We start from the raw sequence: 27,974 nt of genomic DNA on the forward strand, positions 1-27,974 counted from the left end.
AAGACACATTGTTGCAAAACCCTAAAACTATAATCTCAAGGAAAAAATACTGTAGGCTTCAAGAAAAAACCACAAAAAATAATTCAAGTGTCAAGGAGTGATAGTCAAGATTACATAGCATCTGGCAGCTTCTACAATAAAGGAGCAAGAGCCTGGAATACCATATTCTAGAAGGCAAAAGACTTGGGATTACAACCAAGAATCAACTACCCTGCAAGACTAAGCATCATCTTTCAGGGGAAAAGATGGATCTTCAACTAAGTAGGGGACTTTCAATCATTTGTTTTGAAAAGGCCAGAACTAAACAGGAAATTTGGTCTACAAAAATAGATCTCAAGAGAAGCATAGCAAGGTAAACAGGAAAGGAAAAAAAAATTATTTAAAGGTTAAATTGTTTTTATGCCTAGATGTTTTTTTATGCCTAGATGTTTTATTAGGGCAATTAGAAGGGGCAGACATAAACAGAGGGTGTGGGTATAAACTGATCCTGATATGATGATATTAAAGCAAAAGACATTAAGGGGTGGGAAAAAGATTGTACTGGGAGGAGAGGAAAGGGAAAGTAAAATGTGATAAATTCAATCACATGAAGAGATACAAAAGACCTATTCCAGTAGAGGGAGTGATGGGAGAAGGATAAGCATTGTCTGAAAGTTTGTAGCCTTTTAGAATGCTTCTCAAATTATCTTGCATTTATCAATCTATTAACATGGTGCATCAGCGCACAGTATGTGTGAGATTAGGAACTAGTTTTGTCTTGTATTGTTAACACCTAATTTGATGTCTGGCTCCCTCCAAACATTTCATAAGTGTTTGCCAAATTACCAAATTGAGTTGAAGGTACAAGGCTGATGCTTATTGAAAAAAAATTTTAAAGGATCACATAACTTTATCTTTCCACTGTGCACATGGAAGAAGAGATATGGGGAGGGTCATAGTACAAGGAATGGCAATACCATTCACACTGTCACTTCAACTCATCACACAGAGACAGAAAGAGTTAGAGTCCCCAAAAGTAGGCATCTAGATGCTCACATTAGACCCACTGCACCTCCCTGGCTATAATGATGAGCTATTTCTATTTCTAAATAAAGAACCACTTCATAATCCACCATTTTAATTGTATCATTCATTGATCACCATTTGTACTTAAAAAAATAACAAAACAAAAACAAGATTTCCATAGTCAATCCAGGGGAATGATCAATTGTACAGATTATTTATCAGAGAAGAAAGAACTATTCTTTGCAGAGCCTTCACAAAAAATGGATACTTATTTCTTTGACTTTATGATTGTCATCCCAAATAAAATTATGCATATATAGCCACATTTCTATACTTAGCTCTTGGGAATAAACATTCCTAAGATCTCTTGACATATATACACACATATATTGATATATCTGTGTATGTTTATATATATATATATATATATATATACACATAAATATATATAATATACATGTATGTGTATACATATGTGTTTAGAAATGTATGTATGTGCTTATATACACACACTCAGATACATAGATCCAGAGAAAACAGGCTTTAGATTTAAGTCTGAGCTAGGGCGGAAAGCACTATTAATTTTTTTAAATGCATTTTTATTGATTTTATTTTTACAACGCTTAAATTTCTTTTTGTTTCTATCTTCCTCTCCCTTCCCAGAAAGTCATCCCAAATAACAAATAATTTTGACGCAAAAAAGTGATAAACAAAACAAGTGATAAAAAACAAATTATTTTTGAAACTCTTGTTTGGCCTTAGTCAGATTGCTGAACATAAAGTAGACACATAACTGTGAGCCCCATTTTGGTCCTGGGTTCCTCTGATGAGCCCGTGCTGGCTATTAGAAAGTCTCTCTGCCAGATTGGAAGGAGAGTAGTACTGAGCCCCGAGGATGTTTTTTGCTCCAACATTTTGTCTATCACTTTGCCCTACCCTGAGGTGAGGCTCGGGGCTGAAGTGGAAAAAGCTGAGCACATGATGGATCAGGTTTTCCAATGGTATAGCGGCAGATAGGGCTTTGTCTCGATGCCAACAATTCAAAAGGAACAAGCCGACCGCAGGGAGGAAAAAGAGAAATTATGATACCCCACTTCTTCATACAAGTGGGAAGCTATGAGGTGGAAAAGGTTAGACTTTTTAAAGTTATCCAGGCTAATATAACCTTTAATTTTTTTTTTCACTCATATGAGGCCTGGTTCTCCAGGGATGATGTTTAAGCAAAAGATATCAATGGAAATTGGTTTTTAAAAGTGCTACAGGAGTGTATTGGTGCCAGTGGTCATATCTAGGCCCCTCTTGAATAAGACAATCTAGGCAGAGTACAGAGAACAGGGGCTTTTCGATATATAGTTCCCAAACAGTGTAACTTCAGAACACATGACTAATAGAGGCTGAGTCATCAGAGTTGTGTAAATATTGAAGAGAAAAAGAAAGAAAGGAAGAAAGGGAAGGAAGGGAAGGAAGGAAAGGAGGGAGGAAAGGAAGGAAAGGAAGGAAGGAAAGAAGGAAAGGAAGGGAGGGAAAAGAAGGAAGGAGGGAGAAAGAAAGGAGGAAGGGGAAAAGGGAAGGAGGAAAGAAAAAACTGAGGGAGGAAGGGAGGAAGGCAAGGAAGGAAAGGAGGAAGAGGGAGAAAGAATAAAATTGTACATTTTGCTTGGATTTTGATCAAGAACTTTTCCAATGCCTTTTTCTTAGGATTTAATTAAATTAGGAATTCATAACTTGGACTCCATCTTTATTTTCACTAACCCCTAAGTGAAATTTAATACTTTTTCTTATTGTGTATTCTAAACTGGTACAATAAAGACATTTGGTCAACAGAGTTGAAAATGATCATTCCAGCCTGGTCTTTTCATTTCTCCAACAAATAAACCTTTCATTTAAAGTTAAAAATAAATTTCACATAGAATAATGGAAAAGTCTAAAAGAGTCTTTAAAAAATTAACCTAAAAACATTATTCATATAGTTAAACTTTCTAACCTTAATTGGTATAACCATCATTAGAAACAAGTTATGGCATAAAAAGGCAATAACCAATTTATTCTCCCTTTAGAAAGAGGCCACTGAAATTGCTTCTTGGATGAATTCCAGATCTCTGACCTTCATTTTTCAGGCATGGGACTAGATCGTACCTACCTATACTCTACAAATAATCTCTTGGGAATGGACTTGAGGAGATACTTTAAAAAATTAAAAAAAATTAAATCTATGTTGCTATGACTCATCTAGCCAATCTAAAATGCCCTTTAGCATCCTCTTAATGGCCCCAAGAGATTAGGGGCCAGGGAAGGTGACACACATTTACCAAAATGCCACATGATAGAAGGATTTTTTAAAAAGTTATTTTATTCATTACACAATTCATTGGGATCTCATCCATCTTTTTTTATTTTAACAGTGGAAAATCATTGAGTCCAGTATCTGTGATTCAAATACATACAAAAGAACTAACATTATAAATACACCAGGAATACAGCCCTTAAGAAGTATGTGTTCAGTCAGAGAAATTCCACTGGAGGTACCTTTTTTGGTAGACATGCTGAAATCCTTGCTGGCTTAAAAAAAAAGCATAAGTAGCTGCCTGGGGAGAGAAATATATGTGTGGATGTGTGTGCGCACACACACACATACATCCCTTGAAAATGACTAATTTACTATCTGTATAATGTTGGACAAGATGGCCTCTGAGATCTTCTCCAGCTCTATATCCCTGGGTTAATAATTATGTAATATAAATTTATCCCTCCATTAAGTTATCAAGTTATCTCCCAAACTCTGGTAATGAAACTCAAATTCAAAGATTCCACTTAGATCGGAAAGTATAAGTAGGACCAACTGTGTCAATCACCCAAGGACTAGCACAATTCAGAGGCTCACTCTACCAGAAATTTAGTCACTCTATGAAACATTAACTTTTTTGAAGGGGAGGGAGGGAAAGACAGAAACTAATGAAACCATTTATTAAGTATCAAGGGGATTGTGATCTACATCAATGGAGGGTGTGCCCAAACATTGATGAAATAATGGAGCTTGGAAGTGGAAATGATCTATCCTATTGTCTCTATGCGTAATCTTGGATCTCAGGAGTATAAATTATCTAACTGTTATTTATAATGTCTATCCTTTTGACATGTCTGTAATCGCAAAAATGTTCCTTGGGACTTTTGGAAGACTGGTAATTGATGAAACACTAAAATGATTTAGAAAATCTGAAAGAGATGAATTATCTAGAGACTGAGGCTTAAGGAAAGGATATTGCTCAGGCTATGGTGCTTTAAAAAAATAAACTCTTCATAGTGGTCCTAGGATGTACAAACAAAATATGGTACCCTTTAAGGCAGTACTGTGAGATCAGGTCTTAGGAAGACCTGATGGAGGGTCTGTTGCATTGCAATCTATAGTATCAAATGGGGACAATTACAAATCTTCTGCTCGATCACAATCCATTAAGATTCACCTTTTGGAACTGGTTTGCTCAGGGCCATGTGGTGGCCATAACCATACTCTTACATTTAACTCATCTATTTCTTTAACAACAGGCTCCATCCTTCCTGACAAGAGATGTATTTTTGCACAGAACATCAGAGTTGCAGGTATCTTGCCATACACATCTATTAAGTTTATAGTCCATTCGAAATGTCAAAAAGGTTAATAGTAGCTTTTCAGCACTCTGAATTACTTGCATGCTGAAGATTAAGCCAGATGTTTCCTGGGTATGTATTTTTTAAAGACTGGGCTTTAGGGAAACTTAATTGTTTCTGTTTGGGAAGAACAGTACTGTCACAGAATGATTTAGGCTGATATCCTCCCCCAGCCCTTGCACATGATTAGTGGGGCAGATGCTGAGGGTTGTATGGTTCAAAAGCAATCCTTCAGGATAATATACAAAATGGGATGCAATTCAAAGATACACACACACACACACACACACACACACACCCATGAATATCCCACTTTCTGGGATAAGTGGCACTAACCATTCTTCATTTTTTAGGGTTGTAAACAAGGCAAGTGAAAGAAACTCTAACTGGATGCCAGCAGGAAGAAGGCTGGGCTAAGGCTCAACATTACTCCTTTTTGTTGCTCTCTTTCATCCGTGTGTTGGCATGGGGAGTAGGAGTCAGAAGAATCGGTTTAAGTCCAAATCTGGGGCACTCTGGGAGAGTCAAATGAACATCTCTGGGTTTCAATCACCTCATCAGCATTGGAATATCTACATGTAGTGTATTATCATGGAAAAAGTTCTAGGTTTAGCAGCAGAGAGTCAGAGATCAGATCCCAGATCTAACAGTTACTTTGCTGCACTGTGGTGCAGCAAAATGAGCCCTAACTTTGGAACTATATGATCTGAGTTCAAACCGTATTCTGCTCCTTCCTACCTGCATGTTAATTGGCTTAATTTTCCTAGGTCTCAGTTTCCTCAATTTTGTAAAAGTAGAGAAAAGAAATAGATAATCTCTGAGGTGTCACCTACTGCTAAATCTGTAAGTGACTTTGTCATGTGGATTATGTATTTATAATTATATTTCATTCTCATGTGGTCCCAGTTTATACATGAATCTTTTCCTCCAATTATACCCATTCATGACTTCTTGCTGATTGTGTTTTCCTGAAGAAACCAATTAACCTCTCTGTGACTCAGTTTCCTCATCTGAAAATTAGCAAGCTGGACTTGATAGCGTAGAGGGTCCTCTGCAGCTCTAAATCCATGATCTTGTGATTCTGTGATCTCAATTTGTGTACTGAATCTTTTCTAAGCCACCATTTAAAACTTGGCTTTCCCAGGTCCTCTCCCTCTTTCCTGCTACACAGAACCCAAACCAAATGGCAAATTTGGCTCAGCTCAGAGAACATGGGTTTTATATCTTGATTCTTCTATTTATTATTCTGCAGCATTCTGAGCATCAGTTTCTTTATCTGCAAAATGAGGGGGTTAGTCTGACTTTTCAATCTAAATCTTATGATACCACCTTCAATATGTTATTAGTTATCTCTCTGAGCACACATCCTCAGTTTTATGCTCATTGAGTCAAGGGCAATGTCTTACTGTTTTTTGTGCTTATTTCATAGCACCACATTTGATAAAACCAACGTTAACAATGGGTAAATTGGGGATTTTGGGAATCCATGTAGACTTCTCTTTTGGTGGCAATGGGATGCCCTTTGGGAAATCAGTCCACTCAGAGTTGAAGTGTATGGCATCCTTCTAAAAGCCTTTTGGCCACTCCTCACACCCATGGTGAAGTAAATGAAGGACAGCCGGATGGGGACATGAAGGATCCCCTGGCTAACCTTTATGGAATGTTTCTTCGCTACTCCAAGAGATATACATGGCATGCGGTTCCCTTCTGAATGTTCATGAAGACAGGATGAAGGTGTGAGCCACAACTGTGGTTCTGACTTGTTAACAAAGCACAGATTGTGCAAGGGCTGATTTTCCTTAAAAAAAAAAAATGCTTTTTCTATTTTGATGGCAAACTGTAAAATTTCAAAGGCCAACAATGGTGACAGACAAAGAACTTTTATAGGATTTTAAGAGGCTTCCTCTCCTCCTTGATCTGTGCATAGGACCTCCACGGAGGCTCTAAAGAGCTTTGTTCGCACTCCAGTTTTAAGAATGAATGGAGATAGTATAATGTTTTCAAATTCAGTCGGTCAGCCCACCTTTGTCCCAGTGGCCCACTTTAATAATGCCTGGATTGACAACAACACTGTAGAAATCTATTCTCAGAATTTGGGAGTTGGATCCCGTGCTCCTGGGCCACCTCATCAGCTTATACACCAAAGAACTCCTCACTCCAGTATACTCAATCGGTGGTCCTCCAGTCTCTATTTGGAGATCTCCTTTTCTCTAGATGGTTCATTCGTTCTACTTCTAGCCAGCTCTCATTATTCAAACTTTTTCCTGATAGGAAACCCAGTTTTTTTTTCTCTTTACAACTTCCAATCCTCTCTTATTGGGGCTTTAAGGCCAGACAAACAACAGCAATGTTTGCAGGTTGGGGGGAAGGCAGCACCTAACATGGGATTGCAATAAGAGAAAAAGTCTACTCTGCCCTTTCTTTCCTTGAAAAGGAGAAAGGGCCAACAAGGCTTAACAAAGTGACATGATTGCTAATCCTCTTGCTGGATGAACAATATTACTTTGGGAATGGGTGGCCAAGGACCACTTGTGGGCTGTCAGCAGCAGCAAGCAAACTTGTCTTTGAGTGCAGAATACATCTCCAACTGCACCTTGATGGCTTGTGGGACCTGAGCAGCTCCAGCAGTCACAGAAGAGGAAGCAGGTTCAAGGCCCCTCCGGCCACCCTGCAGCATTTGCAGGCACAACTTCCCTGTCCCCACTTGGGATCATTTACTTCCTCTTGTGGGAATCCCGCTCTCAAATGTCACATCACCAATCAAGTCAATGTCCTAAGATGTGTCTAACACATTCTGTTATTTAAGTCATTGTCTGGTTCTGACTTTTAGTGTCTTCCTAACACTCTAGTTGTGCCTTTTTCTGTCTGGACCATCTAAATACCCGGCATGTTCTTTAAAAATGCCAGGTAGACTGGCAGGGATCTCTTCGGTGGGGAGAGAAAGGAGATGGGGACCAGGGAAGACATCTTCATTCCTCCTAAGTCCAGACCTCCATGGGCACCATGGATTCTTTTGTTCCCACAGAAGGCAGCAAGTTTTCTTCAGACAAGAAATAAAAAGGAAATTGCACGAGGAACCCACGGATCTTTTTTAATTCCTCCTCTGCTCGTCCGGGCTCCTCCTTTGCTAATATTGGCTTGGAAATGAACTCCCGGAGCTGTATGAGATTGTGCACCTCATCGTTGGGAAGGCATCGGAATACCTGGGAGAACCAGACAAATGAATCATCACACGGCGTTTCCAAGGAAATGTCAGCAGACACATTTTATGGCAAATATTCAGTCGGGACAGTCAGCTTTTATGCAGAGCCTATTAGTTTTGTGGGGTACACAGATCTATCAAAACAAAGAACATTCTGAAGAACATTACGAGACGGGTAATGTTGTTCATCTTCCATGCCACGGTGGCTTATGGCTTTTAAAGTGGCAGCTGGAGAGCCCCACTTGATCTATATGACTCATAAGGCTAGGTCTACCTATTCCACACAAAACACAGGGAGAATTTGAAGGCTAGGTTAGCACACTCCATGATTCATGGAACTAGAGGACACCAGAGCAAAAGGGACCCCAAAAGTTATCTAATAACTCTCACTTGGATTAGAAAGGAACTCCCTACAGACGAGGAAACTGAGACTTTCCAGCAGGACTGTGTTAGCAAATGCCTAAGAACCAGCTCTCAATTAAGAAATATTCTTGTAACACATTAGATTTGGAGTCAGGAAGACCTGCCTCGGGAACTTTCTAGCTGTGTATCCCTGGGCAAGCCTCAGTTTCCTCATCTAGAAAATAGAGCTACTTCACAAAATTGTCATAAAGACTAAATAAAATAATATACATAAAGTTTTTATAAACCTTAAAGTCTATGCAAATGTTAGTAATTACTATTATTGCTATTATCATCTAAAGCTCAAATCGGTAATTAAGATGCAGACATCCAGTTTGACAATAAAAAAGCATTAAACCAGAAGCTAAATGTAATGGCCAGCTAAGTAGTAAGGCTTAGTCTTGTTATCTGTTTTTTTTTTTTTTTCTATGCAAAAAAATTCTATAATTCACAAAGAACAGAATTATACCAATGGAAGGGGTCTTAGAGAGAATCAAAAGCCAAGTACCCCGAGCTTGGGTCTTCCTGACAGTAGGACTCATCATTACCATCATCACAAATAAATAAAAATTACACTATATATTTATATATAATAAAAATATGACACAGAATATTGTCATAGATAGATTGACATGGATTCAAGTTCTACTTCAATCTAGACTGGCTGTGTAACTTTGAACAAGTAATTGAACTTCTTAGTGCTCTGAGAAATCTCAAATATCATAAATGGTAAAGAAGGTGCCAAGCTGTACTAGTTGAAATAACTTCCACATCTAAGAGTTTCTTGTGCCAATGAAGTCATAGGTCTGATTCCTATCCAATAGCATTAATAAAAGCAATGATAATTATCCTACAATAGTATATGGTAATGATAATTATTATACAATAGAAGAGGCTATATAAATAATGAGCTCTTTAGGAGCATTTCAATAGGGCTTGCATTCCCATTGATCAAGGACACCACAAAGGAGTTTCCTGTATGTGATGGAAAATTGGACTACAGAATCTCCAAGATTTCTTTGATCAATAAGAAAGGTTTTTTCTTTCAGTCAGCTAAAACTGAAAACTTCATGAAAGCATGTGACTGTTTTGGTTTGAAGACTATTTTTTAAATGAATATTGATTAAATTTTATTTTTTAAAATTTATTTTATTTGAAAAAACAGAGTAAGAAAAAAAGAAAAGGATTATAAAATAAAATAAAGCAAAACAAAAGAGAACATTATCATATGGGTATGTCATATATATGTGTGTGTCATGTGGGTAGCTATATATATATATATATACATATATATATGTTCTTTGGTTTTCTGCTATGCATCTTGTTTACTTTATTTTTCTCCCTTTTACCCCCCCCTCCCCGTGCAAGCTACAGTTAAGAAAAGATATATTTATATTTATATATGTACATATATATATTCTCACACATACATATCCCACATAAATACAAATCTTTCCTATTCCCATTGATTCTTTAATTAAATTATGCTCCATAACTTGCCTTGCTATTACTTAACCTCCCCCTACCTAGGGAACCCTCCCTTGTTTTCTTCCTCCCTTTGCTTCCCCATCTGCCCATCCCTCCCCATTTATTTCTTTATAGATTTTGGAGTGTGCCATATAACCTTCAAGGTATATACATAGTGTTGCCTAGTGAACCCATTTCCGATGTAAATAGATTTTTTTTTAGGCAGCCTCTAATGCCTGTATATCTATTCTTCCTCTGCACCTCATTTATATAATATGATTACTATTAAACCTACTTAAATCTGGAAGGCTGTTTGTTAAAACAAAACAAAAGGTTCTTTTAAAAAAAATGAATAAGTCTGAAGCCAGCAAAAAAACAAATTTTTCTGCCCTTTGGGATCTTTTTCTTTCCATAAGTGGTTTAAAATGGGAAAATGGAAAAATAAAACAAAACAAAAAAAAAAAAAAACAATTTCACCTTGTCATATATGGTAGCATTCCGAGCCGCTGTTGAGATCCAGACCTCCTTGAAGAATTTGTCACTCACAGGATCTAGAATCTCTGAAATTGGCTCTGAGAGATAGCCGAGGACAACCCTGACAGACAAGCAAAACACATGGTAAGCAAGAGGTAGTAAAAAAGAAAAAAAAGAAAACCAAATAATAAAAAGAAAGAAAAAAATCATCATTTTTTTTTCTTTTGAGGAAAACTAAAGTAACCTTTAAAAACAAAAAGTCTAGTTCCAATGATCTTGTGATAAAGAGAGTCATTTAAACCCAGAAAAAGGACTGTGGGAACTGAGTATAGTTTACAACATAGCATTTTCACAAACAAACAAGTAATTGCTTGCATTTTATTTTCTTTCTCATTTTTTCTGGTTTGATTTGATTTTTCTTTTGCAGCAAGATAATTGCAAAAATATGTATGCATATATTGGATTTAACATATATTTCTACTACATTTAATGTATATTGGATTACTTGCCATCTAGGGGAGGGGGAGAAATTGGAACACCAAGTTTTGCAAGGGCTAATGTTGAAGAATTGTCCATGCATATATTTTGAAAAATAAAAAGCTTTCTTAAAAATTAAAAAAAAATGGATGCATGGACGATTCTTCAACATTAACCCTTGCAAAACCTGGTGTTCCAATTTTTCTCCCTTCCCCCACCCCTCCCCTAGATGGCAAGTAGTCCAATATACGTTAAACGTGGTAGAAATATATGTTAAATCTAATATGCATACATAGTTATATAATTATCTTTCCACACAAGTAAAATCAAACCAGAAAAAAGTGAGAAACAAAATAAAATGCAAGCAAAAGACAACAAAAAGGGTGAAAATGCTATGTTGTGAACCACACTCAGTTCCCACAGTCCTCTCTTTGGGTGTAGATGGCTCTCTTCATCATTAAAGCATTGGAATTGATCTGAATCATCTCACTATTGAAGATAGCCATGTCCATCAGAATTGATTATTGTATAATCTTGTTATTGCCATGTGCATCAGTTTATATAAGTCTCTCCAGGCATCTCTAAAATCATCTTGTTGGTCATTTCTTACCAAACAATAATATTCCATCACATTCATATACCATAACTTATTCAGCCATTATCCAACTGATGGGCAGCCACTCAGTTTCCAGTTTCTTGCCACTACAAAAAAAGGCTGCCACAAACATTTTTCATACATAAGTTTTGAAAATAAAAAACTTTAATAAAAAAGAAAGAAAGAAACGGAATAAAGGGCTTAGAGTAAGCAGAATCAGGAGAATAAGATACACCAAGAACATACCAATGTCAGTACCAACAACCCTAAAAGGCAGCAGTGATCTATCTATTGATGTTGAAAGAAGTGAAGAAACACGTTTCCCTCCTATCAGAAGAGACATAGGGGACTATGTGTGCAGAATAGTAGAGTGTGCATATATTCAGTTGTTAAGTCAGTCAATTTAAACTGTTTTTTCTTTGTCACAAGGGAGAATTCAGTGTGTGTATGAGTCAGAAAATAACTGGTATCAAAAAAAAAATCAATAGCATTTTTGATGCTGTCAACATTTTTAATGATTTGTGATGAAACTAATGATTTTTGCTCTATGGGTGTATGGGAAACTGAGAAATCTTAATGGTAAGGTGGCAAATAACATCATATTGGGAAGGAAATTCAGTATTTTGAGTTACTAGGGAGAGTACTTTAGGAAACAGAATCAGAAATTATAACAACCTTGATAAGATGAAAGTGTCACAAAACCTCTGGAGGAAGTTCTAGTTCAGTGTCATATTCTTGGTTCAGGAGGAATTAGCAGGATGGCAGGTTATATTTGTTTAAATGGGATTGGAAATGATCTAGAGGCTTCTGGGTAACAAAGAAAACATGCACTGACAATGCAGTGTTTTTTTTTTTTTAAACTTAGCATAATATTGGGATTTATAAGCAGTGTCTAGTTGGTATGCTGCAAAGAGCCCGCTCTAGAAAGAAGCAAGAGTCTGGCTAACTCATGAGTCCATTGTGCTGTTAATAAGCTTAATCATGTGTTAACTCTTTGCATTTGGGCAGGTTCCTGTCACCAATCTGGGAAGAGCTGCTCAATTAATGGACTGCTAATGACAACAATGACAATGAAAAACTCTTGAGTAAGTGAAAACCAAGAATAGGTAAGGAAATATACTTATCTTTTCTTGGTTGAGAAATGGAAGACAACTAGAGCTGAATGTGGTATATATTGTCAGATAGTGTCAATGTAGCTGGTATTTTCACTGAATTGTTTTTCTTTGTTATTAAAAAAAAAAAAAGAACCAGTTTGGAGGTGGAATTGGGAGAGTAATTCCTGAAATGCCTATGGTATAAAACAAAAGACATCAATAAAATTTATTAAAGAAAAAACTCCCCCAGTCTGTCAAAGTGGAAATAACAAAGAGTAGTGATCTAGTCAGAGTAAAAGCATTAGAATGATTAAAGGAGAGTATATAATAGACCTGGGCCTTTTTTGGAAAAGAAATATGAGGAATCACAGGTTTAGAGCTTGAAGAGATTTTAGAGTTCTCCTAGTGTAAATCCCTCATTTTATAGAGAGAATAACTAGAGTTGGGCAGGGATTTGTTCAAAATCTCCAAAATTGCAAACGGACAGAGCCAAGAGTCAAATTCTGACTCCAAAACTATGCTGAAAGACTGAGTGAAGCAAGAAGAGATGAAGGCACCTCAGTGACAAGGAAGGGGTCTGTAATATTGGGGGGGGGGGAAGTGTAACACTCCAAGTTAATTAAAAAGACAATAAGATCAGAGAGAGAACAAATCCAGTGGAGGAAGATATGGCCTTGGAGTCGGAAGACTTCATTTTAGGTTCTGGCTCTATGTTAGCTAAGTTATAGAAACACCCTCAGTTTTTTTCTTGCCTGAAAAATGGGAATTAGAATCTTGACATTATGTTTCTGTTATTTACAAGATAAAAGTAGACTTTTGAAGGCTAAAGAGATACTGCCACCTAGATAGCTCATAAATTCTGTTAATTTAGAAAATAACCCCATTATATTATTAGTACATGTTTTCGTTATTACTCAGAGACCTCTAGGTCATTTCTGACTCTATTTAAATATAGTCTCCCTGCTAAGAGCCTCTGAACTAAGAATACAACACTAAGCTTTAATTATTTATAATTTTGTGCCTTTTTCACTTTAATCAGGTTTTTATACTTCTGTCTTCCTTAGAACCATAAAGCATCCTATATTATTTCAATTGAGTCCCATGGAAGAAAGAGACTGCAGAATAAATTCCCACCTGAATGGAGGCCCTTCTGATGGTAGCGCCAATAACCCTAAGCATGCTTCCAAATAAATGTACTTTAAGATAAATGGATCCCAAAGGTCTTAGTACAGTTTATACTTGATATTTGTTGTTCACTTGTTTCAATCATGTCTCACCCTCTACCACCCCATTTGGGGCTTTCTTGGCAAGGATACTGAAGTGGTTTGCCGTTTCCTTCTCTGGCTCATTTTATTGATTACAAAACAGAGGCAAACAGAGGTAAGTGACTTGCCCAGGATGACACAGCTGGTGCCTGAGTTCAGATTTAAACTCAAGCTGAGTCTTTCTATCTCCAGACCTACAGATCTGTGGATTGTACCACCCAGCTGTCCACATACCTGGTAAAAGCAAAGCATTATATGAATGTAAGTGTATTATGTTTGTCGGTTGTTTTATCAGTTGCCATTTTTGCCATCATCATCCTTGTTAAGAAACTACCATTTATGGTAAAAGCATTAGATTCTGCATTGTGTTACAAGAATAATCACTTTAAAAACTAGGACCATGGTAAAATTGGAATCCAAAAACTGATTTCCATATTATTTCTCATTTTTTCATGAAAAACAAAAGGATGCTGCTGTTGTTTTCATCCCATTAAATGTTACATTTTAAAATCAATACCTATTGTAAGGGAAGAATTTTGTTTGAATAATTTTTCAGCCCTTAATGAATGTTTCGCATGCATGCTGATTATTCATCAGAATGGACTATTGTCACAGAGTCTATTTAAAGTCACCTTCTGATGGAAATGTGTCTTCCTGCCTGTTCAAAAATGGCCCAGATGGAAGAGGGTTTGAGGTTGTGCTTGTAAGTGAGAAATAGCTATGTTTGGGGCCACATGGCTTATCTTTGGGAACAGTTCTCATTAAAAATTAGAAATTGAAGTTGACACAATGCAGCAGCAGCCTTGTTCTCTGATACATTATCTATGTTTGGCAACATGACAAAGAGAAAAGCTAGTCCGGAATGACTCCTCTTTTCAAATGAGTGAAGAGAATCTGAAGGTATTCATAGTACAAGAAAGGATATGTATGTGTGTATGTGTGTGTGGGTGTGCATGTGCGTGTGTATGAGGAAGCTAGATTGTGTGTATTTTTCTATGGGTAAATTATACGACAGATTAGGAAAAATTAGGAATTTAGGAAAATTATATTTTTGGAATTATATATAAAATTAGGAAAATATATTAAAAAATCTAACCCCCCAAAACTAACAACAAAAAACTCTATCCAAACAAACAAATAAAAAACCCAATTCAGAGCACAATCTACAAAAAGGTTAAATTACCAGTGATAATGGTAGTGAAGAAGATGTTAGACCACATCTGAAGATACTAAAGACAAATTTTAACTTTGAGAACTAGATTTGATGAATCAGATAGCCACAAAAGACAGCAGAATTTTGTCCTTCTCAAATGGGTTCTCAAACCAACAGAGTTCATACTCTTGTGGGCTATGATTGGTCATTCCAATATGCACAAGGCTGATGGGCTCCTTTGCCTGCCTGTTTGCACAAGGACCAGTTTCCAAATATGAACTCTGACAAGGGTTGGAGCATAGTTTAAACTTCTCTAGTCTCATTTGTGCATTCTTTTCCCAAAGAACCACCATCACTTTCATTCAGATTTAACAATGAGACTGGATTATAAGTAGTTTTTCCATTTGCCATTTTCTTTTCAACTTCTATTTTCTGCATTTGAATATGACATTATACTACCCACAGGGCACAGAATAACCATGTGGCCCAATTGGTGACAAATGGTCCTAGAATCACATAGCTGAGTTATGGAGTCTATCCTATTTTCCTTTACAAATCCTCTATTAAAGATAGGGAAACTGAAGCTTAAAGAAATTAAACAATTAAAATCATACAATCAGGGGATGAAGTCAAGATTTATCTCCATCCAACTGCTTTCTAGTAGATGGTCTTCTTCCTGAAGAAATTCTATCCATCAGATCAGGTCAAAAGGTCACATCTCTCATAATCTCTCTGCCTGCCTCCTCTCAGTTCTCAACAATAACCAATGATTTTTTTCTCTATGGATGGCTTTGTTTTGTAGCTCTCCAATTCTCTCCTGTGTCCCATAGTCACTCCTTTCCCAGGCTTCCACTCTAGTATGCAGTATATGTTATCTCTCCTTATTAGAATGTAAACTTCTTGAGGACAGGGCATGTCTCACTCTTGCATTTATAATCCAGTGCTGAGCCCAGTGCCTGAGTCATACTTAAATACATTGATAAATGCTTTTTTGCTTTTTATTTCTTTTTCATTCTAATGAATTCATTATGTATTATACTTATATGCTTATGTTTATATCCCTAGTAGGCTATGAACTCCCTGGAAGTTGTCATTTCCTTATTTTCTATCTTCCCCTTTACCTATTATGGTGTCTACACAAGAAGGCAGTTAATAAATACTTGTTGGCTGAAATTTGATGGATTGGTCTCTTTGTGTAAACAGATTCATGTGCCCAGATCACAAGTAAAAACAAAATCAAATCCAATTAAATCCAACGCTGTTTCCTTTCCCATGAAAGTAGAAATGTTGCCTGCTCAGAATTTAATAGCTTGACCTTGATAACCAGATTGCTGAACTTATCTTAGCCATGTTTTAAGAAACTACATCAGACCTCTTTTCAAAAACATCTGTTCCTGGAATCATAAGACTCAACTCACAGGAAATCAAATAAGGGACATGGGCAGCCCTGAGTTCTCCCAGTGACGTTACCTGAAGCACTGAAGCCGAAGTCCCTGGGCAAATTTTCCTGCTTGGTACTTTTCTCCATTCATTACAGAGGGGATAGTCTCAGTGTCCTGCACGAGGACCGCCATTTCGCTATCACGCTTTCCCAGCATGCTCCTGTCATTTATATTTGCAGATCCTGGGGGAAAATAAAAACGGAAATACTTTCTGTCAACATTAAAACCCCACAACTTTCACCACTAAAAACACCAATCTATTGCATGGCAATTATCTCATTTTTTAAGCCACAGATGATTAGAAACCTTTTATGTGTTTTTCTTAAGGCACAGTTAAATTTAGATATACTGATGAAAGTCATAATCCTTTTTGGTCCCAAATACACATCATGAAGTGAAAAGGATACTCAATTTGGAGTTAAAGAACTTGGCATTGAATCCCAGTTGTTTATTGCCCGTTACTATTGAAAAGGTCATCTCCCAATATAAACTTCCCTTCTCTGCACCCTAGCTCTGGGAAACAATGGCATTGGACAAGATGATCTCCAAGTGCTTTTTCTGCTCCTTGTCTCTTTTTTTGAATTGCTGTTGATTGGTACCCTCCATTCTAGTAGAACGAATCCTTACTGTTCCTTGCACAGTGTCTCACATACAATAAGCACTTAATAAATGTTTATGGAATCAAATCATAACATTCAATATTAATATGATATTAAAAAAATTTTTTTGGAAGAGTAGGGGTGTAGGGTCAGGCATAAATGCTAGGGATACAAATACCAAGTGAGATAATTCTGTTGTTATTAGCTATGTGACCTGGGCAATAACTTCACTCTGTCTCAGTTTCTTTACCTGTCAAATGAACTGGAGAAGGAAATGGTAAGCCACTCCAGTACCTTTGCTAAGAAAACCCTAAGTGGGGCCTCAAAGAGTTGGACATGACTAAAACAAATGAAGAATAACAACAAAAAAAAATTACACAATATTTTCACAGATAAATAAATACAGGGTAATCTTTTAAACTAACTGGACTTTAAATTCCTTGAGGTAAAGGATGATTTTCTTTTTATTTTTGGATCCTTGGCACTTAAAGCAGAGTCTTGGGAATTTTTTAGACTGAATCTGGGTTTTGAGAGTGACGAATTCCTAGTAGTAAAAAATTCCTCCCCTGGTAATACTTTATAAGGAGGAATTGTTATTAGAAAGCTTCCTTGGAGAAGGGAGAGGTGAAGTGACTTATTTGTGTATCAGTCAAAAGCAAGAGTTGAACCCAAATATTCTTTATTCCAAGAACCTTCTTCTGTTTATTGCACCACATTGCCTGCATCCCATTAATAACTCATACTAATTGCCAATTGTCACATAATGTCAAATCTGAGCTACCAGGGATCTCAGAGACCACATGACTCAACTCAAACTGACCAGAAATCCCATCTCCAACCTCTTCAACAAGAGTCATCCAGGCTTTGTTTAAAGACATCCAGTGTGGGATGACTCATTACTTCTTGACATAATCCATTCCACATTGGGAAAGCTTTAATGGTGACATCAAGCTCAAGATAGCTCCTCTATACCTTCTACCCACCATTTTGCATCTGTTTTCTGAGGTCAAACAGAATAATTTTAATTAGTCTTCATTTTAACCCTTCAAACACTTGAAGGTAACTATAATGATCCTCCTCCCAATACCTAAATTAGAACCTTAAGAGTCTTTTCAAATCTTTGTTTCACTAATCTAGCATAAAAACAGACTCCCTTCAAGGTCCAACTCAAGTGCTCACCTGATTCCCCTAGATAACTACCTATTCTCTTGAAACTGAGTTGTATTTACTTGTATCTCTACCTCCTCTCTTCCCACTTCCCATAGAATGTTCATTGCAGATAGAGTTTTTTTTTTAACATTTTTAACAGTGCCCAGCATTAGTAGACATTTACTACAGTAAATGTTCATTAAATGAATGATTATTTCATTTTTTCATTGATTTTAAAAAATATTTTAGAAATAGAAACTTCTCAAAAAAGACCTCTCCCCCCAAAAAACCCAAATTAGCTGCTATCCATCACCTGAATCACCCAGAAAAGTCATTCATTCCCATTCTGTCATTATTTTTCACCTAAGCCCTTAGTTTCTCAAGGGGGAATTCTAGGGTCCTAGAAATATAGATTGAAGTTTTAATGGATCTTGGAAGTCATTGGGATCAATGCCCTCAGAATCTCATAGATGTTGAGACTGAGGATGAGGGGAGTGAAGAGATCTGCCCAAGTTCTCAAAGGGAGCCAATAGCAGAGAAGGGATATGAGCCCATTCTGTTTCCAGACCCTAGAGAAAGTGTTCATTTTTCTAAACCACAAACATTCAATAGTCAGGATATATTCTGGGGTCTATATACCAGTTCTGTGACTCTTGATTCTTGGGGCCTCAATTTTCTTCCCTGCAAAATGAAGGCATTGAGCAACATGATTTAAGGTCCCTTATAGCTGATACTCTGATGGTTCTTTTAAAGACTGATATTCTCTCTTGTAGCTGTTGTTTTTGCTGAGGCAAAGTGATTTTCCCAGAGTCATACAGCCAGAAAGTATTAAGTGTCTGAGACCAAATTTGAACTCAGTTCCTCCTGACTTCAGGGTTGGTGCTCTATCCACTGCGCCACTTAGCTACCCCCTGATAGTCTCTTGTTAAAGGTTAGGGACTGCACTTTTGATTTCATAGGAAGAGAGGACTCCCAGGTGAGCAATGTCCTTCTACCAATGAAAGTCAAGACCTTCTCTGTAACTAATGGTCATAGACAGCTGTAGTGAACACCAAGATGTTAAATAACTTGCTGAGAGTCACAGTTAGAAGGTGTCAGAGGCAGGATTTGAAACCCAGGTCCTCCTGGCTTTTAGACCGGCTTTTCCTCTACGACTCTATGCTGCCTGTTTGGTTTGGGAGGAGAGGAAAGGAGAAAGGGGAGATAGAGGAGAAAGAGAGAGAGACAGTCACAGAGACAGAACCAGAGAGAGACAAATAAAGTCAGAGAAGGGAGATAAAGTCAAAGAGACAGAAAGAAGGGGAAAGAAGAAAAAGAGGAATAAGAGAAAGTAGAGAGAAAAAGAGAGAGGGAGAAGAAGAGGGGAAGAGAGAGAAGGAAGAGGGAGAAGGGAGGAGAAGCAGGAGAAGGAGAGGGACAGAGAAGAGAGAGAGGGTGGGGGAATAGGAGAGAAGAGTAAGAAGGAAGAGGGGGGGGGAGAGAAGGAAAGAGAGAAGGAGAGAGGAGAGAGAGGGAGAGAGGAGAGGAAAGACTCGAGTGAGAGATTGAGAGTCTGTGTTTTTTAAGCAAAAACAGAAAGAAAACTATCAAAACCTCTGGACTAGAGACAATCAGAATCTCAAAAGATTTTTTTTTTTATTACTCAGAAGTAATAAAAAAGAAAGGTTAGTGAGACCATCAGTTAAGCACAGCTTTTTCTGAAGCAATCAGAAGAACTGAAAAACGCTGAAAAATGTTTGCTTTGGGGAGAAGGAAATATGGGCTGCTTTTCAAAGCCTCCTGCGTCAGCTATACAATCTCCTTTATGCCATTTTTTCTGACCAGCGCAGTAGCCAAAGACTTCTGTTTGAAGAGCTCTTGAGAAAGGCTGCCTGAAAAGGAGGAAGTAATTTTCTCTCTGTGTTGGGCTTCCTCCTCCTAGGCACACCTGCTTAATCCAAAGCATTCTCTACCAGATCAAGTCATCATCAGGCAATAATGGCATTTATCACCAACAAACACTTGAAATGGTTTGGGACAAATGAAATCTCTTGCATTCCAAAATTCATCCTAGCAACAGCGAATACCTGTGGTTACAGCAGACATCATGTCTGGGGGAGATGCTGTGGGCCTCTAGCTCCAGATGGGATTTGAAGCAAAGATTCTCCAGGAGGCAAAAGGCAAAAATAATCCTGTCGCTCCTTGGATCACCCAAAGAGACCCCAAGGGAGATCCAGTCTGCCACTGTTTTCTGCCATTTCTCAGTCTGCCTCTTGGGTTACCCTAGATGGGAGTCTGAGCTTGGGGTCCATTTAAATGATGTAAGAGATGACAACAGAAGAGACTTATGGTTATGGAGTAAAGCAAGGACTTTTGGAAATAAATTCAGAAGTAGATGTCATTCAATAGTCTCTTGGGCTTTAATGAATACAGCCACAGCAGGCTGTGAGTCAGCAGCCTGTCAGCCATGTGTCACCCTAGAACCCAGATTTCTTATTACCAGGGGGGTGGCAGGCTCCTTCAATAAAGCAACAAGGGAAATGTGGTGACAGCTGGGATCACTAAACCAGGCTATGGTGGGGCTGAAGGACCTCTGGGGAAGAGGAGCTCTCCTACCCAAAAGAAGAGCTGATTGGAAAAATAATGGTAGTTATAGAAGTAGTAATAATACTAGAAAAGTGGGACTGATTTTGAAGTGAGAGGAACTGAGTTCAAGTCGTTCCTCTGATATTTAGCAATGGCGTAGCTTTGGGTAGTTCACTGGGACCCAGTGATTTCATCTATCATGTGAGAGGGTTGACCTAAATGACCTTCCTATTCTAAATCTGTGACCTAATTATCCTTCTTGATACCTCTTTGAACAGTATTGTGCAATCAATCAGCAAGCATTCATTAAGCATCTACTATGTTCTAGGCACTGTGAGTACTTCAAAAAGAGGAGAACCTGCGACATAATGGACATGATGTTTTATTTCTGGGCAGAGGGTTGCAGGAACCAAGAAGAGTTCATTTCTGATACACACAAACTCAAGCTAAAAACCAAATTCAAGTGAGGAATATGTAATAATATCAAATTGGACTTCAGCACAATTATTATCCTCTCAAGTACCATTTCCCAATAACTTTGCCCTTATGTTCTAAAGAGCATGTTCTACCTCTGATTTAGAACAAGTTTCATATCATTATTGATGACTTTGATTACTTCCTCTGACAACTGCCTTGTTTATATCACTTGACCAATTGTCAGCTGGAAAATGGTTCTTCTTCTTATAGATTTGGCACATTTTCCTATTCTTTTTCTGTCTCTGTTCCAACATTTGTTTCTGAGGTGAATTCTGGGTGTTTACTTTGGTCTGCTATATACTAGGTGGAGAGTATAGGAAATCAGAAGGACCCAGGATCCAATCTTGCCTCAAAAACTTACTGGTTGAGTGGCTTTTACGTCACTTATACTTGTCTATACCTCAATTTGTTCACTTTCAAAATGGGGGGGGGGGTTGGGTTCTTGCCCTTCTAGCATTAAATCTGTGATTAGAACCTCATGGCTTTAATCACAAATACTTTTCTCCTTATGTGTTAAATAATAGCTACAATCAGTAATGTGCTCAGAAACTAAATTCTAAGTTCTAGGAATAGAATTTATTTCCTGTGATTTGTTATCTACAGAAAGGACAACCTAGAGTCAGTTAGGGGCATAACAGAAATAGCCAAATGACCTGGTTTCAAATACCAACTTGAAGAAGTCATTTCCTTTGCTCTGGGCTTCAGTTCCCTCAAAAGTTAGAAAACGAGGCAGTTGGACTAGATTAAGTAGTACTTTTTAACCTTTCTTTGTCGCATGGACTCCTTTCATAGTACAGTTAAAACTAAGGGATCATTAATAATATAATTTTAAATTACTGAAAGAAAAGTCAAATTTTAATTTGAAGTTTTGGTGAAAATAAAAATGTATCTTATTTTTCTCTGTTAGATATTCTGAAATGTATTGATACCATGGACATCAATGGACTCCAAGGTAAGATTTCCCTTGACTCAATGTCCTTCAAGTACTTTTAAGCTCCAAATCCTATCTACTGTCAGGAATTTATCAGAACACATTTTGTCAAATTTGATGCAAAGCTTATGACCTTGGGTCAACCTTTCTTCCCCTTGAATTATTAGAATAGTGAAAATTTGGAATTAGAATTAATGTGGAGGTGTTCTGTTAGTTTTCCAAAACATAATTAAATTAATTCAGTTTTCAGATTTAGTACAGTGATTCCAAGAAAATCAAATTCTCATCTTCCTGGGAGAAAGAACAACAGCATGTTTATTTATTTATTTATTTTTTGGCTATGCTCCTGGCAAACTAAAGCATGTCCCTCCATCCATATCAGGAGGCCACACTGCAGGCAGCTCACAGTTAGTCCTGATTCTCTCAATGACTCTGTGATTCTGAATACATCAAAATCTCCCCCTGCTGCACTTTTCCCTATGTGACACATACATATGAGGGCAAAAGGAAATAATGAACTCATAATTATGTGATCATTTGTCATCACTATTATAGTTCAGTATGACATAATACTTTAATGCAGACCTTCAGGAAGATAGAGAGGATTGATAAGAGGCCAAAATGGGCACATGTCATGATGACATACTGAAGCACTGAATTTTGGAGATAGAAGGGGTCCCCAGTGGCTGTCTCATATAGACCACCCTGGAATAAGAATCCCCACTACAACATGTTCAAAAAATGGTCATCCAGCATTTTTTTTGAAGACTTCCAGGAAGGAAGAACATAGCTCTTCTTGAGAAGAACTGTGTCACATGCACACTACTGTACTCAAATTCTTAGGAAGCTATTTTTTAAAACATTAAATCAATTTTCTTGTACAGCATGATAAATGTGGAAATATGTTTAGAAAATGTGCACAAGTTTAACCTATATTAGATTACTTGCTATCTAGTAGAGAGAGGTAAAGGGAAGGAGAAAAATTTGGAACACAAGGTTTTGAAAAGGTGAATGTTGAAAACTATCTTTGCATGCATTTTGAAAATAAAAAGCTCTTATTAAAAATAATAAAACATAAAATAAAAAAGGAAACCAAGCTTACATTTTCTTTTTTGTATGGCTTAGGGTATTGGACATGGTTTCAAGACACTACTTGTATGACACTGAACCAGACACTTAAGTTCTCTGTGACTTAGTTTTTCCATTTGTAAAATAAGGATTTACACATTGTGTTAAAATATATCCAACTCTATATCTTTGGACCTATAATTCTACTCATTGGCTATGATTCTTCTCTCTGAGGTCAAATAGAACATGTCTAATACTCTTGACATATGGGAGGGAAATTATAATGCTCCTTCAAAGTTCTCTGTTCTAGAATGATACTTTTAAGTTCTTTCCACTAATCCTTACTAGTCATAGAAGTTTTCTTCTGTTGTTCCTTCACCTCTCTAACAGAAAACCTTGATTTTCTAAGGCAGTATAGTATAGTAAAGTGAGCGGTAGCTTGGAAGGCAGAGGCTCTGGATTCAATTTCCCATTTGCTAACAAAATTCTTAATCTCTATTGACAAGAGGTAAGAAACAAGAGGATTGGGCCAGAGGACCTTTAAGTATTTTCTCCTATCTAAGTTTCTGATCCAGTGACCTCTTTATTCTGGATGCTATGCCTAGAGGCACCTCTAATAGAATGTAAGGTCAATGAGAGCTGAGAATGTCTCATTTTTCTCTCTGTATTCTTAGGGCCTACCAACAGTTATGTTTAATAAGTGCTTGATCAATGAAAGAATAATAATAACTGGAATTCATGTGATATTTTGAAGGTGGCATAGCACTTTACAAATTTTATCTCATCTTCATAATAAACTGAAAGGGAGGTATTAATATTATTCCCATTTTATAGATACAGAAGATGAGTCAGATGGAGATTAGTTTAGTGACTTGCTCAGGGTCACTTAACTAGTAAATTATCTAAGGCTGGATTTGAACTCAGGTTTTCCTTATTCTGGGAAAGCTAAGTGTCATGGCAGAAAAGACCCTAGCATAGAGTCAGAAAAATTCATCTTCCTGACTTCAAATCTGGCCTCAGACACTTATTTTCTGTGATCCTGGGCAAAATGATTCAACAACAACTAACTTCCTGACTCAGGGTCCCTCGTTCTATCCACTGTGCCTCACTAGGTGAGTGAACAAATGCTATAACTAAAAAAGACCACATGCAGCTTGAGATCTAGTTTGATCAGGGAACAAGTTCTGCCTCAGTGCCATAAATTACTCATAATGTACCAATGGGTTGGGTTCCATAAGTCCATTGATAAATCCATCGTTTGGGATTGGAGATGTACTTTACCATTATACAACTGGTTAGCTTTGATGGTGAGCCGAAGGAATCCATAATGTCCTTGAAGACGGGACTAAGGACTAAAGACAGCAGGTGATAGGGTGGCAAGAGGATTTGAATTCAAAGAATTTGGCTTGAAATCCTGACTCTGACAGTTACCACCTTATGACCAGGTGGTTTAAAATCCCTTGGGGCCCTAGTTCCTCTTCTATAAAAAGAAGGTATTGAACCAAATGACCTTTAGCTTCTGTTCTAGCTCTAAAGCCTCTCTCATGGCCTCTCCCCTTTACCTCAACACTCTTTACATAATTCCCACGGGACTATGGACCGGCACCACTCATTCCTGATTGATGCAAGCCAATGGGAAAGTTATATTATTGGAGAAATGTGCCTTACCCATAGGGCAGGAGGCACTTTATACATATTCATTGAGTTAGATGGAATGGGAAGAAATATAGTGCCACAAATGTTCAGTGAAGTTGACAAATGCCAAACCATTAGGAGGTGCTGGGTTGGATTAGGTCTGCTCAAAATTAAAATAAGGTATTGACGTGTAGAAATGCCATCCAAATGTTAACTGGGCTTCTTTGTTAATGGGGTATATTAGATTCTGGAGGCCTCATCTATTTTATAGGAAAATCATGGAATATCAGAGGCAAAAGGGACCTTATGTAGCCCTGTGTGAACAATAATCAAGTGAAATAACACGTATGCAAAGTATCTTATAAATTTGAAGTTGCTTTCTCTCTAGCTTTGCCTCTCACACACCATATATATATATATATATATATATATATATATATATTTACACACACACACACAAAAAAATGCGTGTGAATATATGTATGCACATACATGTACAAATATGTACACACATTCATACATATGTGTGTGTGTATCTAACAATACACATCCTAACAGGTTCTTCAGATCTCTGACCTCCAATATAAGGGAGGACCACTCCTAAGCCTATTCATTCTGCTCTTGGACAAGAGTCTTTGTTTAGAAGATTTTCCTAATATCAAAACAAAGTTTGCCTCTTTGCAACTTCCATCTAATAACGCAATAGTTTACTTGGTTTATATAACATGATTAATGATACAATCTCCAAGTCAAGATGTTGGTGAAGTGAAGGAAAAAAAAGTGTCAGAGGGTCTGGATTTGAATCCTGGTATGGTAAATGGCGACCTATGTGATCATGGGCCAGTCACTGAATTTCTGTAATAATTGACAAGTCTTTGGTACTCTAAGATTGCAAAATGATTTGTATATGAAAATATCCCTTTTTATCACCACAATTATCTTGTGAAGTAGGTGCTGCTTTTTCCATTTTACAAATGGGGAAAGTGAGGTTTGGAAAGATTCAATGACCATGTTGCACAGTGGCTAGTAAGCTGGGTATAGAATCAGGAAAGCCTAGATTTGAATCTTGATTTAGATGCTAACTAACTAGCTCATCAGGAGTTGTCTCCTAAATCTCTTTGATCTTCAGTGGGGACGACAAGAGCATCTCCCTTTTGGTGTTATTGTGAGGTTCAAATAGGACCACTTTGTAAAACTTAAAAGTGATATAAAAATATCAACTATTGCTAATATCATTGATTCAATTTTAATTTGGAATTAAGCAAGAAAATTTTTACTAAATTGTTTATTTTCTTTGGTTCAAAGATCCTCTTTGGAGTTTTACCCCAATGGAGCTAACGAAAACAAGAAATAACTCAGTGGTACATAAATGTTCACAGTGATGTCATTTGTAATAGCAACAAGCTAGAGATAAATTCTGTCCAACAATTGTTGACTGTAGGAAGTGTGGTATGAGTAGAGTAATAGCTAGTATAAATATAGCTTGTCAAGATTTGTAAGGGACAGCTAGGTGGTTCCATAGTGCATGGTGCCAGTCTCATCTTTCTGAGTTCAAATCCAACTCCAGACATTTATTAGCTGTGTGATCTTGGGCAAGTCACATAACCCTATTTGCTTCAGTTTCTTCATCTATAAAACGAGCTAGAGAAAGAAATGGCAAACCAGTCCATTATCTTTGCCAAGAACCCCCCCCCCCCAAAAAAAAGGGACCACACAGAATTGGACATAACTGAAAAGTCTGAATGCCAAGTTTGTAAAACTGTACATATATGGTTTCATTTGAACCCCACAACAACCCTCAGAGGTAGGTGATAATATTCTCACTCAGATGTTACAAATGAGAAATGGCAAGTATGAAGAATTCATGGAAACATGGAAAGATATAATAAGTTACAAAGGATAAAGTAATAGAATTTAAAAAAAAAATTCAACAACAATGTAACAATGAGGACAACAATGAAAGGTAACAAGGAAATGGCCAACCACGCTACTATCTTTACCAAGAAAACCCTAAATGGGATCATAAAAAGCTGAAAACAACTAAAAACAACTAAACAATAACAATGTACCATGTTAATGCCTTACTAGAAAAAGGAAAGAAAATCTTCCTTTTTTTCTTATGAAAGAGTAAATTGACTTTTTCCAGGGACTGTACTGATTGAGTTCATTGGAGAATATATGTTAAATCAAAACAGAACAAAGTGAGCAATGGAAGAAACAATGCCCTTGAACCTGATAATCCCTGAGGTCCATTCTAGTTCTAGACTATGCTTGTTGGGTACTTTCCTCATGAGAAAGGATAAAGAAAGATTTGGGGACCCTTTAAAATCTGAAGTCATAATTTGGGAGCTGCTCTAAATCCTTCTAGCATCAATATAGCTTGTTAAGATTCATAGGTGGCAGCTAGGTGGTGCCATAGTACACAGTGCCAGAGTCATATTCCTGAGTTCAAATCCAACCCCAGACATTTATTAGCTGTATCCTGGGCAAGTCACATAACCCTATTTGCCTCAGTTTCTTCATCTATAAAACGAGCTGGAGAAAGAAATGGCAAACCAGTCCATTATCTTTGCCAAGCAAACCTCCAAAAAGGGACCACAAAGAATTGGACATAACTGAAAAGTCTGAATGCTGGAGAATTTAACTACAGGTGTCTTTGACTTCTTTCAGATAAGGTCCTTAAATACTTCCCCAGAGTCTGGAAAACTTTTGAAGATGCCTCTTAATTCCTTGTCCAGATATGACTTATCTGTAGCTATGTGAAAGAGGGCATCTGAAAAAGCTGCTTTGTATTCTTTTCTTCCAAAGGAGACCAACAGACTAACTCAGCTCCCCAGCAGTGTGTCCACTTACTCAGAGCCAGGCCTTCTATTAAGATGAAAAAGAACAAAACACCTCCAGTTTTTTTCTGAGAAAGGAAATAATTTCTATGAGTCATGCTGTTCTTAGGGAGGAAAGCAAAAAAGGAAGCCAAACCTTTAAGTACCGATAAATAATGGCCTGTAGAGACTCTAAGAAACAGTTTTTCCTTGTCTTGAATGAAAAGTTGTTTTGCAAAACTTATCAATTCTGACTAATGCAAATGCAATTTGGCCTTTGGGGATTCAGAGACCAACTTTTTCAAATGCTCCTTCTCTAATCTCTTTTAATTTGGGTTCTGAGGTTGAAATCTATTTTACGTTGGGATATTATGTAAAAGCAAGCAAATGGAGAGACAAAATGACCTTTAAATGACAAACATCCAGAATTGTCATTTTAGGTCTTAGGTAGAGCTCAACAGAATTAGAGACTTTTCTCTTGGCCAATTTTTTTTTTCCTTTTCAGTTTTG

At 37.2% G+C, this 27,974-nt stretch overlaps 1 protein-coding gene across 1 annotated transcript in view; it reads right to left on the reverse strand.

Annotated features, from left to right (window-relative positions):
• Nucleotides 1-1,587: 1,587 nt before the first annotated feature.
• Nucleotides 1,588-27,974, reverse strand: part of PLD1 (phospholipase D1) — a 201,881-nt gene continuing 175,494 nt past the window's right edge. The window contains exons 25-27 of the mRNA XM_051983176.1: nt 16,250-16,403; nt 10,199-10,316; nt 1,588-7,853 (exon numbers count right to left, since the gene is read on the reverse strand). Coding sequence (XP_051839136.1) covers nt 7,629-7,853; nt 10,199-10,316; nt 16,250-16,403 — 497 coding nt within the window. The 3' untranslated portion in view covers nt 1,588-7,628. The remainder of the gene's footprint in view (nt 7,854-10,198; nt 10,317-16,249; nt 16,404-27,974) is intronic.

Source organism: Antechinus flavipes, chromosome 3 (genome assembly GCF_016432865.1).
Source record: "Antechinus flavipes isolate AdamAnt ecotype Samford, QLD, Australia chromosome 3, AdamAnt_v2, whole genome shotgun sequence".
In the NCBI taxonomy this organism is placed as follows: Eukaryota; Metazoa; Chordata; class Mammalia; order Dasyuromorphia; family Dasyuridae; genus Antechinus; species Antechinus flavipes.